Source organism: Sinohyriopsis cumingii, unplaced genomic scaffold, assembly GCF_028554795.1.
Source record: "Sinohyriopsis cumingii isolate HCF-2022 unplaced genomic scaffold, ASM2855479v2 utg001510l, whole genome shotgun sequence".
NCBI classification, from domain to species: Eukaryota; Metazoa; Mollusca; class Bivalvia; order Unionida; family Unionidae; genus Sinohyriopsis; species Sinohyriopsis cumingii.
The window spans coordinates 844,098-861,094 of record NW_028316007.1 but is presented as its reverse complement, the minus strand read 5'-3'; the positions used below and the strand labels follow the sequence as shown (position 1 = coordinate 861,094).

General features: G+C 34.8%; 1 protein-coding gene across 2 annotated transcripts in view; it reads right to left on the bottom strand.

The window, feature by feature from the left end:
* Nucleotides 1–16,997, bottom strand: part of LOC149772396 (telomerase protein component 1-like) — a 237,552-nt gene that overhangs the window by 105,349 nt on the left and 115,206 nt on the right. For both annotated transcript variants that reach the window (XM_089947879.1, XM_089947880.1), the window contains exons 30-34: nt 14,783–14,895; nt 9,751–9,839; nt 3,768–3,879; nt 2,969–3,071; nt 1,303–1,483 (exon numbers count right to left, since the gene is read on the bottom strand). In XM_089947879.1, the coding sequence (XP_089804005.1) occupies nt 1,303–1,483; nt 2,969–3,071; nt 3,768–3,879; nt 9,751–9,839; nt 14,783–14,895 (598 nt within the window). The remainder of the gene's footprint in view (nt 1–1,302; nt 1,484–2,968; nt 3,072–3,767; nt 3,880–9,750; nt 9,840–14,782; nt 14,896–16,997) is intronic.

Below are 16,997 nucleotides of genomic sequence, written 5' to 3'. Positions count from 1 at the left end.
GGCTGTCTCTATCATGTAGATTTCCAGTGTTTTGTAACTGAAGAGCCATTTGTTGATTTATGTCCCTTATCTGCCAAAAGTTCGCACACTGATTACATGTCAGCAATAGGCTTATGATCCAGGGGTCTCAAACTTAAACCACCCTGAGGCATTTTTGATGCCCCAAAGGCTGCACCACCTTTGTTATCTCTCATGACACCTTGGATAGGATACAGTTTGGCGGGCAGCGTGTGGCCTGTGGGCTGCATGTTTGAGCCCCCTGATCTAATCTGTAAGACAAAAAGAGCATAAACCTTTTGTAGCTCTTATTATTGAACAACAAGCTATGCCTCATAACATTACCTAGAAAATAAAAGAAGGATTTAATAAAGTTATGAAGTGTCCAAAAAAAATCAAAATAATTTACCATACTACCTGTGAAAGGTTTAAGGATGATGCATACAGGTAAATGCACTGAAGCATGGCATCCAGATACTAAATGTTTTAGTAGAGAAAACTCACCTGTATACAACCAGCCATTGTGGAATTATACATATATTAATTGTTTTCTATAGGCCTCAGGGACTTGCACGAACATGTATTAAAGAGTACAGCTCGAACTTATTGTGAAGTCTCATAGGTTACACATGCAAGTACCCAAGTACAATTAAATGCTCAAAGACAACAAAGTGTGGTTAACTGTAAAAGCAGAACTTTTTTGACAAAGAAACAAGTTGGAAATATAGATGGACTATACTTTCCTTAAATGTGAGAACTCCTCCAACTTGCATCAATGTTAATTCTGGCTTTTGTGAGGTCTCTCGAGGTGAGAGTGTGCTTCTCGACATCTATGTATCAAAAGGAGGTCACTCTACCCACTGCTACCTAAGTGGGCAGTTAATTTGTAGCTCTTGTTAGCTAAAACTGTTACCCAGGAGGACTGGAGTTGCAAGGTAGTTGTTCTCTTAAGGTATTATGATTGGGTAACATATTAAAAGAAGAAATAAAAATGTTTATTTATCCTTACTGTGTTAATAAATTTATGTATACTGTTGCATATCATTCAACATCACTATATTACTTTTATAATGTGACATACTCATCTTCACGTTTTTTAAATGCCAATATATGGCACATTGTAAACTACAATGGATAACATCTGAAACAGAAACAGAGACCACTAGAAAGATAATTATGATGCCAACTACAAGAAGTGCAACCACAATGATGATGATAATAATAATAATAATCAATACTAAATAATCCAAAAGTTTTGGCACTGATCAAATTGCAATATCACTTATGCTGAAGAACTCTTCATACCTCATGCAAATTGCTGATGGTGAGGAAACATGGATCAGCTTGGACTGGTTTGCTGACCCACTCCATGTAACACTTTTGGTCTGGTTGAACTGTTTGGGATCCCAGAATGGTTCTCATATCCAATGCTGGAGCAGATGTAGCAGGTTCATTGGACGCTTGCTGCCATGTCAATGCTGGGTGGCTACAAAATGTTGGTGTTTAACAAGACAGACAAATGTATGAATGATTATAAATCAAAAAATGTTTCTGGCAATTTATTTTTGCAAATTCTGTGAGGAAACTGAATTGGTAAAAATATTTTAACTGCAAAAACTCTAATGAATTGTTAAATACATTTAGTCAAGCATTACAATTTATCTGCTGATGCATGGCATTTACAATAACCAACAAATTAATTTTGTCATACAAGAATATTATGTTTTGCAGAATGTATGTGCAGGCAAATTAAACTATTCTTACAAATTCTTAGGTGCTACCAAAAATTTAGAACATGTATCTTAGCTTCAAACAAAATATGTCTGGATCATAGTGAAAAACTCTAGATAAAGTTAATGCATACAAGGATGTGTACATCAATGTATTCAAGGGTGTGTAAAGTTAACGTATACAAGGGTGTGTACATTGGAAAATATTACATACTTTTGTAAAGTTAATGTATACAAGGATGTTTACATTGGAAACCATGACATACTTTTGTAAAGTTAATGTATAATGGGATGTGACAGTAATGTATGTACAAGGACGTGTACCATTGGAAAATATGGTATACTTTTATAAACTTAATGCATACAAGGATGTGTACATTGGAAAATATGACATACTTTTGCAAAGTTAATGCACATAAGGGTGTGTACTATGATACACTTTTATAAACTTAATGGATACAAGGGTAAGTACATTGGAAAATATGATACACTTTTGTAATGTTAATGCATACAAGGATGTGTACATTGGAAAATATGACATACTTTTGAGAATTTAATTTATACAAGGGCATATATATTGGAAAATATGACATACTTTTGTAATGTTAATGTACAGAAGGGTGTGTACATTGGAAAATATGACATACTTTTATAAAGTAAATGTATATAAGGGTGTGTACACTGGAAAATATGACATACTTTTACTCATGATATATCAATCAGCATTTTGTATAAATGATCTGAAGTTCTATATAACGATTTTAAAAGAGATTGTATTGTATTCACCAGAATCTCCTGTAACAAAGCATGACTCAGCATCCAACAATGCCCCCTAAATTGAAACTGTATTAGAAGTCACAGCGATCCAATTATTAAAAGCTTGTGTTATACTCATCCACACAAATGTACACACCAAGTTACTGGACACATTGACCTGATTATGGTGAAATGGGATTGTAATTACAAAGCTGCATGACTCTGCAAACAATGCCTGAAATCCTAACCTAATGCAAAACTTAACATATGATGAACCTACAGATGGATAGATACGGTTGATATCCTATACAGATGGATACATACGGTTGATATCCTATCCAGATGGATAGATATGGTTGATATCCTATCCAGATGGATAGATACGGTTGATATCCTATCCAGTCATGGCAGACTATAAATAATGTGACAAGGTAAGAAAAAGATCAGGATGAATTTAGATATGCCAGTGAAAATGGAATATCCACCTGGTTAGAATATGAAGGTTCCTGGAAACAAATGATTTGTACTCCTCCACTCTAGTTTTTGTTACAAATTTCAGCTGCTCTCTCTCCAAACTCTTCCCAACATCTGAAAAATTATATCAGAAAAATAAGTGAAAGTTTGAGAACAGAATATCTCAGTGAAAGAAATATAACATTAAGTGCAAGCTATAAATGTTATTAAATTATGAGATACTGTCAGTACAAACCTTCCAATACTCCACTTTAGCATGCCAACAGAATTTTGTTTTTAAAAATGTATAATTCACTGGTGACTGATTGAGCTGCTGAAGGATAACATAAAAAATTATGTATTAGACACCTTTTAGAGTTCCAGCATCAAAATACTCCTAAGACAGCTTTTTAAATCAAACATAAAAATAGTGATTATACAAAGTTTCAAATTCCAACATAGAAATGCTGATTATACACCTTTTCAAATCAAGCATCAACATACTGATTAGACAGTTTGGAAAATATTTAATTGTGACTTTAAATTCAGATCTAGTTTATCCATAAAAACCACATGAATGTTTACCTACTGAATATAAAGTCATTCACAGCAAATAACATTTTTCAACTTTTTCAAAACACAACAGTTTAGAGGTCAATACTCTATGGAGTAAAAAAAATCCTGTCCAAAAATATTCAAGACGTTCAAGTCATTTTATCCTCTGTTGATTAAAGTGTCCCTTTTCTTTGAAAACAAAAATATACAAAAACAAGCAACTTTTTTTGTGGAGAGATCAAATTATCAAATTAAAATGCAGAATTAACACTCTACCTTGAGGCTGATAGTCTTCCATCAGATGTGGTGCCATTCCCATCATGCATTTGGCATAGACAAACCTCATACTGCAGACATTTTCCAACACTTGGAAACTTCCAGATCTGGCCTATATAAAAAAAACAAAAAAATAAATAAATGAAAAATCAACTCTATCACAAAAAAACAAAATCACTTCCAACTAAAGTTATTGTCTGCTCTACTAAATCATGCATTATATTTTTTAAAGTAATACTAATCTCATACAAAATATATATTTTTTAAAGTAATACTAATCTCATTCAAAATATATATTTTTTAAAGTAATACTAATCTCATACAAAATATATATTTTTTAAAGTAATACTAATCTCATACAAAATATATATTTTTTAAAGTAATACTAATCTCATACAAAATATATATTTTTTAAAGTAATACTAATCTCATACAAAATATATATTTTTTAAAGTAATACTAATTTCATACAAAATATATATTTTTTAAAGTAATACTAATCTCATACAAAATATATATTCTTTAAAGTAATACTAATCTCATACAAAATATATATTTTTTAAAGTAACACTAATCTCATACAAAATATATATTTTTTAAAGTAATACTAATCTCATACAAAATATATGTAAAGTACATCCACTACCTCAAAAATCAATCTTTCCCAGCTAAACTGGAAGTTTATTACATCTTTTGACTTGTCTTAGGAACCGAAGGTGGAAGTCTGACAAGTCTGAGGGACTGGCACCAAATCCAATCAATTGCCAATTACTACAAAAAGTATTATTATGAATGGGTATGTATTATCATAGAAATATTTGACTAAAAAAACAATTTTTTTCTTCAAATACATTACCTGATTACAATAAATTATGAAAATAGACAAGATGAATGAGTTTCATCTTTTTCAGCCCTGTATTTAGTCTGTAAATGTGAGTGAAGCAGCTTTCAATTGCATGATGTATCAGCAAGGGTTAGCTCATTGTTTATGCAAGGATGCCTTCTGAAGAAAAAAATTGCCAACACCTGCAAATCCAGTGGAACTTGAGTAACTTGTGTCATTATGATAATGCTGGATGACTTGGAAGGAAGCCATTTCAAGAATTGGAAGGCAGCCTTTTGTACTGCTGATGTATGTCCCATTAGGTCAAACTGAACCCTTTGGGATGAAAGGTTTTCTGTAGTAAGTCATCTCTGTCTTCCATCCCAAGGCTTGAATAATGTCAGTCAGCAAACAGTTGCATTCAAATCATATTCTAGTGGCAACAGTCTTAACCTTGTCAGTCAATATGCATAAGAAATTCATCTGACCTTAGGTTAGCTCTTTGTAAACTAGGCAGATATTACACTGAATACAAGATGACAGAGCCTAAGTAGAAAAGTGTGATTCTTGATTACCTCAATTCACTTTAGGTACCACACCAGAGCCTTAATGGGGTCCTGTCAGTGCTCTCAATTCACTTTAGGTACCATACCAGAGCCTTAATGGGGTCCTGTTAATGCTCTCAATTCACTTTAGGTACCATACCAGAGCCTTAATGGGGTCCTGTTAATGCTCTCAATTCACTTTAGGTACCACACCATAGCCTTAATGGGGTCCTGTCAATGCTCTCAATTCACTTTAGGTACCATACCAGAGCCTTAATGGGGTCCTGTTAATGCTCTCAATTCAGTTTAGGTACCATACCAGAGACCTAATGGGGTCCTGTCAATGCTCTCAATTCACTTTAGGTACCACACCAGAGCCTTAATGGGGTCCTGTCAATGCTCTCAATTCACCTGAGGTACCACACCAGAGCCTTAATGGGGTCCTGTTAATGCTCTCAATTCACTTTAGGTACCACACCATAGCCTTAATGGGGTCCTGTCAATGCTCTCAATTCACTTTAGGTACCATACCAGAGCCTTAATGGGGTCCTGTTAATGCTCTCAATTCACTTTAGGTACCATACCAGAGACCTAATGGGGTCCTGTCAATGCTCTCAATTCACTTTAGGTACCACACCAGAGCCTTAATGGGGTCCTGTCAATGCTCTCAATTCACCTGAGGTACCACACCAGAGCCTTAATGGGGTCCTGTCAATGCTCTCATTTCATATGAGATAGCACACCAGAGCCTTAATGGGGTCCTGTCAATGCTCTCAATTCACTTAAGGTACCATACCAGAGCCTTAATGGGATCCTGTCAATACTTGCAATTCACTTTAGGTACTATACCAGAGCCTTAATGGGGTCATGTCAATGCTCTCAAGAGAAAGGATACATTAAATTAAAACAAAGTAAATGTTCTTCATAAGCTGATGCCTCTTCATTCCCATGAAAACAGGGGACCATCCTGAGCAAAACCAAACAATCAGAGTTGAACTGCAGACAATTTGGGTTGATTGACAAGGCATGTGTCGCAGTGATTCTGCTTGATGTGGCAAGAAAAAAGAAGTAGGAAGTAGCATTTGTACAGTATGTGAGGTCAAAGTTACAAGGTCAGAGAGGACTTTCTTCTGTCCAATATCTTTTTATCTGCATGGCCTCATGAACAGGTCAACATGGTCAAGAAGATCAACTGCTGCATTGAGGAGACCCAAGAGCCAAGGAAATTCCTGAATGAAATTTGCTGATTCTCTGAGGGAAAGGTAGATTCTACAGAGAGCATGTTCACTGCACATTTCAGAGGAGACTGACTTAGCTCATGAGAGTTTTGAACTCCATAAATATTTACTGAATGAAATGTTTGTGATGGGATGAGAATGGAATGGTCATTATATGGTGAAGCAGTTGCAAAACAAGGGATTCAATGTCTTAATACAAAAGACAAACTTATCTGGTGCTTTTGTAGAATTTCATCCAGATAGTTGGATGTCACAGATTTAGTAGTGGTTCAGAAATATAACATATTCTGTCCTTGATTGTTATGAAAGCCCTGGGGTTGATATTCATACCAAAAGTGAGTGCACTGAACTGGCACACGAGTGAGTCCCTGAACACAAATCTCAGAATTTTCTGAGAAGACCAGTGTATGGAAATGTGAAGGGTCTAGGATGAATAGAACTAAGAACCAATCTGCCATCTCCCTCATGAATGGGACTGAGAACCAATGTATCATCTCCCTTCTGAATGGAACTGAGTACTAATCAGTCATCTCCCATACGAACTGTAGTACCTGAATGAATAGGCTGTGACAGCTTAAATCTATAAGACTAAACCTGCAACTGGCTTTAGAAGCATGTTATTTTCTTGAAGAACATGAGTTTTGTATTGGTCTCCTGAGATACTGTTGTGATGGAAGCACTGGACAATTTGGGAAGGTCACTGAATGTGATAAGGAGGCCTGCTGAGACAATTTTGAAGACCCACAGGTCATTGTGGCAGAGTCTCATCTATTTGTGATAAAGTGTTCAAGTCTCCACTGGTATGTCAGAAAAGGGAAGCATGAACCAGACATTCTTTTCTATCACAATGAGACTGCTGTGGAGAGATTGGATCAAAACTGAGCCTCATCTCCGATGTCTTGTCACTAGACCTGCAGGCCATTTAGAGGCCTGACCTCGATCTGGCTGTGGAAGAGAAGTTAGAAGAAAGTGGTTTCATTTTGAGAATGACTTTCAAGTGATCTTACAGTGGACATGGGGAGAAAGGCATCTCTTGATGTAAGCTGCAGATTAATGAATGCTGTTTTGACACTGGAAAATGAGCACTGAGCTGCCTCAGACATGAATGCCATATGAGACATCAACATGTCAGCATAGCTGCTTTAGACATGAATGCCATATGAGACATCAACATGTCAGCATAGCTGCCTTAGACATGAATGCCATATGAGACATCAACATGTCAGCATAGCTGCCTTAGACATGAATGCCATATGAGACATCAATATGTCAGCATAGCTGCTTTAGACATGAATGCCATATGAGACATCAACATGCCAGCATAGCTGCTGTTAGATACGAATACCATATGAGAGACTGACATGTCACCATAACTGCTGTTAGACACAAATGCCATATGAAAGACTGACATGTCAGCATAACTAACAGCAGGTTTCTCAATGGAAGGTCAGGAATTTATTCAAACTGCTTAAAAACAAACATCAAAACCAACTCAACCATGAATCACTTAAAACAGCCTGACTGGTCAAATGAAATGACTTGATACATGATACTTTCATGGCCTTAATCACTTAAAACAGTCTGACTGGTCAAATGAAATGACTTGATACATGATACTTTCATGGCTGTAATCACTTAAAACAGTCTGACTGGTCAAATGAAATGACTTGATACATGATACTTTCATGGCCTTCATTACATAACACTTAAAACAGTGTTGGGTCAAGCAAAATGTCCTGATAAATGATACTTTAATGACCTTAATTAAAAGTGTTTGATTGATCAAATGAAATGACTTGATACACGATATTTTCATGGCCTTTATCACTTAAAATAGTGTTTAATTGGTCAAATGATATGACTTGATACAGTCTGACTGGTCAAATGGCCTTAATCACTTAAAACAGTGTTTTATTGGTCAAATGAAATGTCTTGATACAGTCTGACTGGTCAAATGGCCTTAATCACTTAAAATAGTGTTTGACTGATCAAATAAAATGACTTGATACATGATACTTGCAGGGCTTTAAGTACTTGACACTTAAAACAGTGTCTGACAAATGAAATGACTTGATGCATGGTAGTGACCACAACAGCTTATGCAGGTATGATTTACATACCTGATCTGCATGCCTCTAAACTTTCAATCCAACTATCCTTACTCAAGTAGATAAAAAGACAATGATGTTGTGGGTTTAATGCCATTTTTCAGCACATAATAGGCTATGCATGGTGTCCAGTAGAAATGGTGGAGGAAGAACCTGGGAAAACCCTGGTAAGAACCACTAATCCAAGGGATGCAACTAACAAGCTTTCTCACATACCTACATTTGCAGAGCCTGAGATACAAACCCATGTGGACAGGGGTGAGACGGCAGTGATAATTTAAGTCAAGAGCTTTAGACCACTCAACTACCTGGGGGCCCCTAATACAAAAGGCATAATTAATGTGACAAAAACAAAGTAAATCTATTTTAAATAATTTTTACAATGCAATAAAACACTTCTCCAAGTTGCAGAATAAAACACAGTTGGCACTTAATTAGGTTCCGACAGAAGTTCCTTCATATTACAATGTGACAGTCAATTGACTCTTTTCACGTTTGAATAGAAGAGAACATCCAGCAGTTATAATAATTACAACTCAATTAAAAAATTAAAACACGAATTTCACCTGACATGACATGTTTAACTGGTGTTTATTTCCTACAAATGTTGTCACCTGATAGAGTTGACCAATATTTTTCACTGATCACTTTTTAACATATTTTGTTGTATACAGTGTATTGAGAAAATCTAACAAAATGTTTGACTTCTAATTAAAACTTACCAGAGATTTTAATGACAAAATGAGTAAAATATCAAAGTTTTAATTTACAAATTTTCATTATCACTTGCTTTGTCTTCAACAATAAATAGGGACCAGTAATTTTAGGACTTTCTAAAACAAAACATGGGATCCACACCTGCCACACATGATAAATTTGTGAGTTATCCAGGTGAACTATAACATGGGATCTGTATATTAGTCTGAGATCTTGATGGTGTGCGCCTATTTACCAAGTTGGATCAAAATCCTTTCAAAACTACAGCCTCGAGACAACGAAAATAGCTCAGCCAATCCGACGCAAGATAAAATAAGCTCAAAATAAAACTTATCCAACTTTTTATAATAAATAGTCAATTTATCAAGTCTGATCATAAATGGGCCAGAAATATGGCCTCCATAGTGACAGTGAGCAACATATTTTTTATAGCTAAAACCCAAGATTAACACCCTGACTGTACAAGTTTATTCCACCAGAAAACTTCAAATCTCTTATATGTGAGCTAAGAAACTAACAAAAAGCTTACTGCAAATATAATCAATGGCTTACCAGATGGTAAGGCAACTCTTTCAGTGCTCGTAGATTTTTGCCGTTCCAGCTTCCATTTCTGTGTGGGTCTGCTTGTTGGTAGAAATAACCTTCAAAAAAAGGATTCTAATGAACAAAAGTTTTACAGAAGAAAAAAAGTTTCATACTCAAAGGCATGCATAAGGGCAAAATTAATTAAAAAAGGGTGTCAAAAGGACCATAGCTTACTGTGAAAAAGAGAAGCTTTTCAAAGAAACACTGAAAGGAACATGTACATTTATAACGATATTTACATTTAAAAGATATAACAATTTCCATATATTGTATTTTTTTTAAACTAGATTTAAAATTTTAATGACCAATTAAAAAGTCATAAAAGGGTACATCTACATGAATTTTATTTTTACATTGTATACATCTATAAATGTTGAACTGTGGCAAGGCAAGTTAAAAGACATCAATAAACAAGAAGTTAGTTTTATTATTCATAATATATTACAAACTATTTTCCCATAAAATTCAGAACCCTCCTTAATTTATTAAAATATTCAGAGTATTAAAGTCTCAGAAATATAATACAGTCAGCTATAGTTACAATGAACAATATAACACAGCTCTTGTTACACTGACGAATATAATACAGTCAGCTCTTGTTACAATGACCAATATTATACACACAGCTCTTGTCACAATGACCAATATTATACTCTCAGTTCTTGCTATAATGACCAATATAATACAGTTCTTGTTACAATGACCAATATAATACAGTTCTTGTTACAATGACCAATATTATACAGTTCTTGCTATAATGACCAATATAATAGTCAGCTCTTGTTACAATGACCAATATTATACACACAGCTCTTGTCACAATGACCAATATTATACTCTCAGTTCTTGCTATAATGACCAATATAATACAGTTCTTGTTACAATGACCAATATAATACAGTTCCTTAGTATTATTTAATCATTATAATAACCCAATATTTATAAACTGTGCCACAACCTTAGCTAATTTTGCCCATAAATGTGGATATCACATTATCAAACTGTCCACTGCCATCATGCAATAAACTTTAATGTTTTCAGAAAAATGTATGTGATTCTTTTTCAAAGGTTTTGAGGAATTAAATCTGCAATTTGTTTCTATTTTTTAAAAGATAAAAAGTACTGAATATTTGACAGACATCGTGTCACAGTCCTTACAAAAATGGACAGTAAAACTAAAAGTTAGGATCTCTTTAAAGGATGATCGAAAACCCCAATTAGATATGTTTCTAAGACTTGAAGTGATTTTGGAATGTACAGCTCACACTGTTTTTGCCAAAGGGGTAAATAGTCCTATTTGGGTCCATGTTACCATGGATATGTTGCTGTAATCTAATTCATTGGATGGTATGGAACCTCAATCATACAAGAAGCAGGGCAAGATGCAGAATCTTTTTCTGAGGATTTGTTTAACAGAGATGGCTCATTGTACCTCAAATGGCTGAAATTCTTGTATTTCACCTAACAGTGTACAATGTTTTTCAAACAAAGAGAGGACAAATCCATCTGACAACACCAAATCCATGACCTATCTGGATTAACTACTAAAGTGAAGAAATGCCATAAGGATTAAAATGTGAATGATTCTCTCATAATTGGAGAAAATGGCTGAGAGATTCCTTATACTGATGAGCTTGTCTGGATCAGTCTAGATCTTTCCTATTAATTTGTTGGATATGATCCGAATCACATGCACAATGTCTTCTGTATCTGATTTATGTATAACAAGTTTACAAGAAAAACAGTATATTTCCTTTTAGAAAAAATCAAATGTGTATAGTGTGCAAAGAATTTCCTGGAATTCAAAATAAGACCATTTTTCCTTCTTATTGTTGTGATAACAAGGTTTTAAATTAGCTGCTGTGTTGGATATACTGAATGTCAGATTGGCACCATTATCATTTAAGAAAGAGTAGACATCATTAGAAGTCTTTTAGTGGAAATCCCATCTCATAATGGTCATCCATTCAGGGGGAGAGGTGAGAACAAGTTCTTCATGACAGCCATCATGGCAACCATATTGGATGTTGGACTGGCACCATTTTCATTCAGAACCATCTAGTACCATATTAAGTCTCTGGTGACAACCCATTCTGATACAGTCATTTGGGAGTAGAGATAACGATATTTCCAAAATAATCCCAATGGTTGCAACATTTTCATTTAGAACCAAGCAGACACCATTAGAATTCTTCAGATGAAAACCCCAAGTGAAAATGACTTTCTCATAAGAAGGAGCAGCTAAAACTTGATTTTCAAGGTGGCTACATATTGGACCATTGTAATGTAGGACCAACAAAATGTTATATGAAGTCTTTTAGTGGACATCTCATGAGGATATGGCCATAATAACAAGATCTGCAAGCTAGTCATTGTAAACACCATATAAGAGCCAAATCAGCAACATTTTCATTTAGGACCAAGTAGATAATATCATCTGTCTTATGGAGAAAACCCCATGTCAATATTTATTTCTGTTCTGTGACAGCCATATTGGATACCAAATCAGCAATATCTTCATTTAGGACCAAGTAGATATCATAAGTCTTAGGGAGAAAACCCCATGTCAATATTTATTTCTGTTCTGTGACAGCCATATTGGATACCAAATCAGCAACATTTTCATTTAGGACCAAGTAGATATCATAAGTCTTAGGGAGTGTCAATATTTATTTCTGTTCTGTGACAGCCATATTGGATACCAAATCAGCAACATCTTCATTTAGGACCAAGTAGGTATCATAAGTCTTAGGGAGTGTCAATATTTATTTCTGTGCTGTGACAGCCATATTGGATACCAAATCAGCAACATCTTCATTTAGGACCAAGTAGATATCATAAGTCTTAGGGAGAAAACCCCATGTCAATATTTATTTCTGTTCTGTGACAGCCATATTGGATACCAAATCAGCAACATCTTCATTTAGGACCAAGTAGATATCATAAGTCTTAGGGAGAAAACCCCATGTCAATAATTATTTCTGTTCTGTGACAGCCATATTGGATACCAAATCAGCAACATTTTTATTTAGGAAGAAGTAGATATCATAACAAATAAGATTTTCTAGATGGCTGCTGTGACAGCCATATTTGATACCAAATCAGCACCATTTTCATTTTGTAACAACTAGGGATTGTAAGATGTCTTAAAGTGAAAATCCTATGCTGAGTTACAATGGTGTTAAACTACCACAACAACAACAACCAATCATTCAAGAACATTTGCAGCAACAAGTTTCTAAGATGGACACTGTTCAATGTGCTAGAGGCACTGTTTTCATTTACGACCTAGTTTTATGAGGGGTAAAGATAACAAACCTGTGCGAACAGACAGACAGACATCCAACAATGGATAGCAGACTGTCCCATAAGCTCTTCTGGTCCATGAAATCTAAATTACAAGTGAAACATCCTGTACAGGACCTCTCACTATATTCACCAATATAGTACAGTCAGCTCGCAGCATGTAATACAGTTATCTCTCATTACAATGACCAATATGGTACAGTCAGCTCGCTGCATGTAATACAGTTATCTCTCACTATATTCACCAATATAGTACAGTCAGCTTGCAGCATGTAATACAGTTATCTCTCACTATATTCACCAATATAGTATAGTCAGCTCACAGCATGTAATACAGTTATCACTCATTACAATGACCAATATAGTACAGTCAGCTCGCAGCATGTAATAGTTATCTCTCATTACAATGACCAATATAGTAGTCAGTTCTCAGCATGTAATACAGTTATCTCTCATTAGAATGACCAATATAGTACAGTCAGCTCACAGCATGTAATACAGTTATCTCTCATTACAATGACCAATATAGTACAGTCAGCTCGCAGCATGTAATACAGTTATCTCTCATTACAATGACCAATATAATACAGTCATCTCTTGGTATAATGACCAATATAATGCAATGTATATCTTGAGACAATGACCAATATAATACAATCAGCTCATTACAATGACCAGTATAATAACCAGCTTTTGGTACAATGACCAGTATAATACAGTTATATCAAATTGCACTGACCAATATAATATAGTGGGCTCTTGGTACAATGACCAATATAATGCAGTCAACTCTTGGTACAAGGACCAATATAATGCAGTCAACCCTTGGTACAATGACCAATATAATGCAGTCAACCCTTGGTACAATGACCAATATAATGCAGTCAACCCTTGGTACAATGACCAATATAATGCAGTCAACTCCTGGCACAATGGGTAATATAATACAGCCATCTCTCATTATAATGACCAATGTAATACAATCAACTTGTTACAATGACCAACATAACAGCCAGCTTTTGGTACAATGACCAGTATAATACAGTCATCTCTCATTACACTGACCCATATAATACAGTCATCTCTCATTAATTTCATCAATATAATACAGTGGGTTCTTGGTACAATGACCAATATAATACAGTCATCTCTCGGTAGAATGAGCAATATCATATAGTCAGATCTCATTTCCATGACTGATGTAATACAAAAGTACCAATTTAATTTTGTGCTGCCATATTAAAAAGTAATGAATGTGTTGTTGGACAGATCATACCTGTAATTTATGGGAACTGATGTCCCTGTCTTTTTCTTGTTAAACTAGCTTAACTTTTCACAAATATAAATATTCTTCATATATATTAAAATAAAAAATATTAATTAAATCTTGTACATATTTGTATCCATCAAAAACTCTTATTTCAAGAAATTAAATGTCTACATGTACATTATCAATCACACTGCTTGTAAATAAAAATAAAAAAATACATAAAATGGAACGACAATGTCACTATAGAGGACAATATTTGAAGGAAATATGCACATTTTTCAACTGGAAACAATTACTAGTGAACAGGTTTGTCTCCCTTTATTGTTGGGACCTTACTATTAGGTTGCAGTGAATGTAAAGATAGCTGACAGTATTCAGTATGAAATGAGGGATACCAAGGCCACTACAGAGTAAGAAGCCTACCTGCAAGCAGTCTGTGAAGGAGGAGCTCTTCCTCCATGGCTGCAGCTCCCCTGAGATAGCGGTATCTTACAGCATTGTTAATTTCTGCATGTGCTAGTGTCAATCGACTGTTCCTATAGGACAAAGCAAATGTATATATAAATATATATAATATTACATATTCCTGTTTTGTATCTGGTGAATTTATTTATTTTTAAGGACACTATATTCTGTTGTTGTGCTGAATGTGACTTTTTGTTAGTTCTTTAAATATGTGGACATACCTTTCATGGGGAAAGAGATGGATTCCTGTTTGATGTGATCTTTAAATATGTGGATGTACCTTTCATGTGAAAAGAGATGGATCCCTGTTTGCAGGGATCTTTAAATATGTAGACATGCCATTCACTGGGAAAGAGATGGATAATTGTTAGTTGGATCTTTAAATATGTGGACATACCTCCCTTGCATAAAGGGATGGATCACTAATGGATCTTTAAATATGTGGACATACCTCCCTTGCAGAAAGAGATGGATCACTATTGGATCTTTAAATATGTGGACATACCTCCCTTGCATAAAGAGATGGATCACTACTGGATCTTTAAATATGTGGACATACCTCCCTTGCATAAAGGGATGGATCACTAATGGATCTTTAAATATGTGGACATACCTCCCTTGCAGAAAGAGATGGATCACTATTGGATCTTTAAATATGTGGACATACCTCCCTTGCATAAAGAGATGGATCACTACTGGATCTTTAAATATGTGGACATACCTCCCTTACATAAAGAGATGGATCACTATTGGATCTTTAAATATGTGGACATGCCTCTCTTGAGGATAGTCATCAAGGCATCCAAATGTACTTTAGATGTCAATACCACTACACTATTTGGTGAAGTTCATAACATCCAAAAGTACTTAAAAGTCAATCGCCCATTATTAAAAGTCAATCTAACAACTCCAATTTTGCAATGTTCAAGACATCCAAAAGTACTTAACCCTTTACCTCATGCAAGCACCTTTGGACACCTCTACTCCATTTGCATGGAAGCGCCTTTTGACTTCTCTACTCCATTCGCATGGAAGCGCCTTTTGACGTCTGCTGTAAACATCAGCCATTTTAAGCAGGTTTTCGTAGAGCCACCTTCGGGGAAAACCCCCTATTAAATACTACATTCATTTCTGTGAATGACAATTACGTCAGATCACGTGGTCACTGTTTATGCTCTGGTCGATATCTGCTATTTAAAGTAACTGGTTCGTAATCTCCACTCTCCAAAATGGAGGTCGCGGATTTCATTCAGTATTTACATTACAAAGTTTTCACGATTAGAATCACAACTATGAAAGATTCAATAACTTAGGTAAAGGTTCTAACATTGATACAGGCAGCAATTAGTTTTTATAAATTATCAAATTCAGATGACTGATGTGGACGCAGACAAAAAACTTGTAAATTTCGAGTATGAGAAATGGCAGCTACAGATGGTCATGCGGTCTCACTGACTTGACAGTGAACGAGTTCTCTCAAGATTTTAAAGCATATAAAAAATTCTTCCGTGAAAAATAATTACACAGTATAACAATCGGACTTTACTCTTAAATTTTTCCACACGTAATAGATGTGTACCAAAAATGTAAAATGGTTAAAATTGCTGTTAAATGTAACATACACTACATTGCTTAACAGTTAACAGGCAGGCCTATGCATATGGAGTCGAATAGGTAACAGGTGTTCTATTTATAGCGCGCTGCACTTGGTAACTTTGCTCTATGAGGTAAAGGGTTAAAAGTCAATACCACTAGATTGTTTTGCTATGTTCTAAGCATCCAAATATACTTAAAAGTTTATTTCACTACACTATTTTGGTAATGTTCAAGGCATCCAAATGTACTTCAAAGTTAATAGTAATATTTTGGTAATTTTCATGACATCCAAATATACTTAAAAATTGATATCACTAAAGTTATTGTGCAATTTTCAAGGCATCCAAATGTACTTTAATTCAATATCAATACACCATTTTGCAGTTTAATTTAATAAATGTTTGGGTTGGGGCATGTGATAAATATAATCTTATTTTTGCTCATTCAAATAAGTATATAAAACTTATTCAATAGTTTTTAATCTCTTGTTACCAAGGCTCAAAGAAAACTTAGCAATTACGAGATTCATTTCATACATTTTTTCTTCTGAAATGCTCATGTATGATCCTCTTTAACA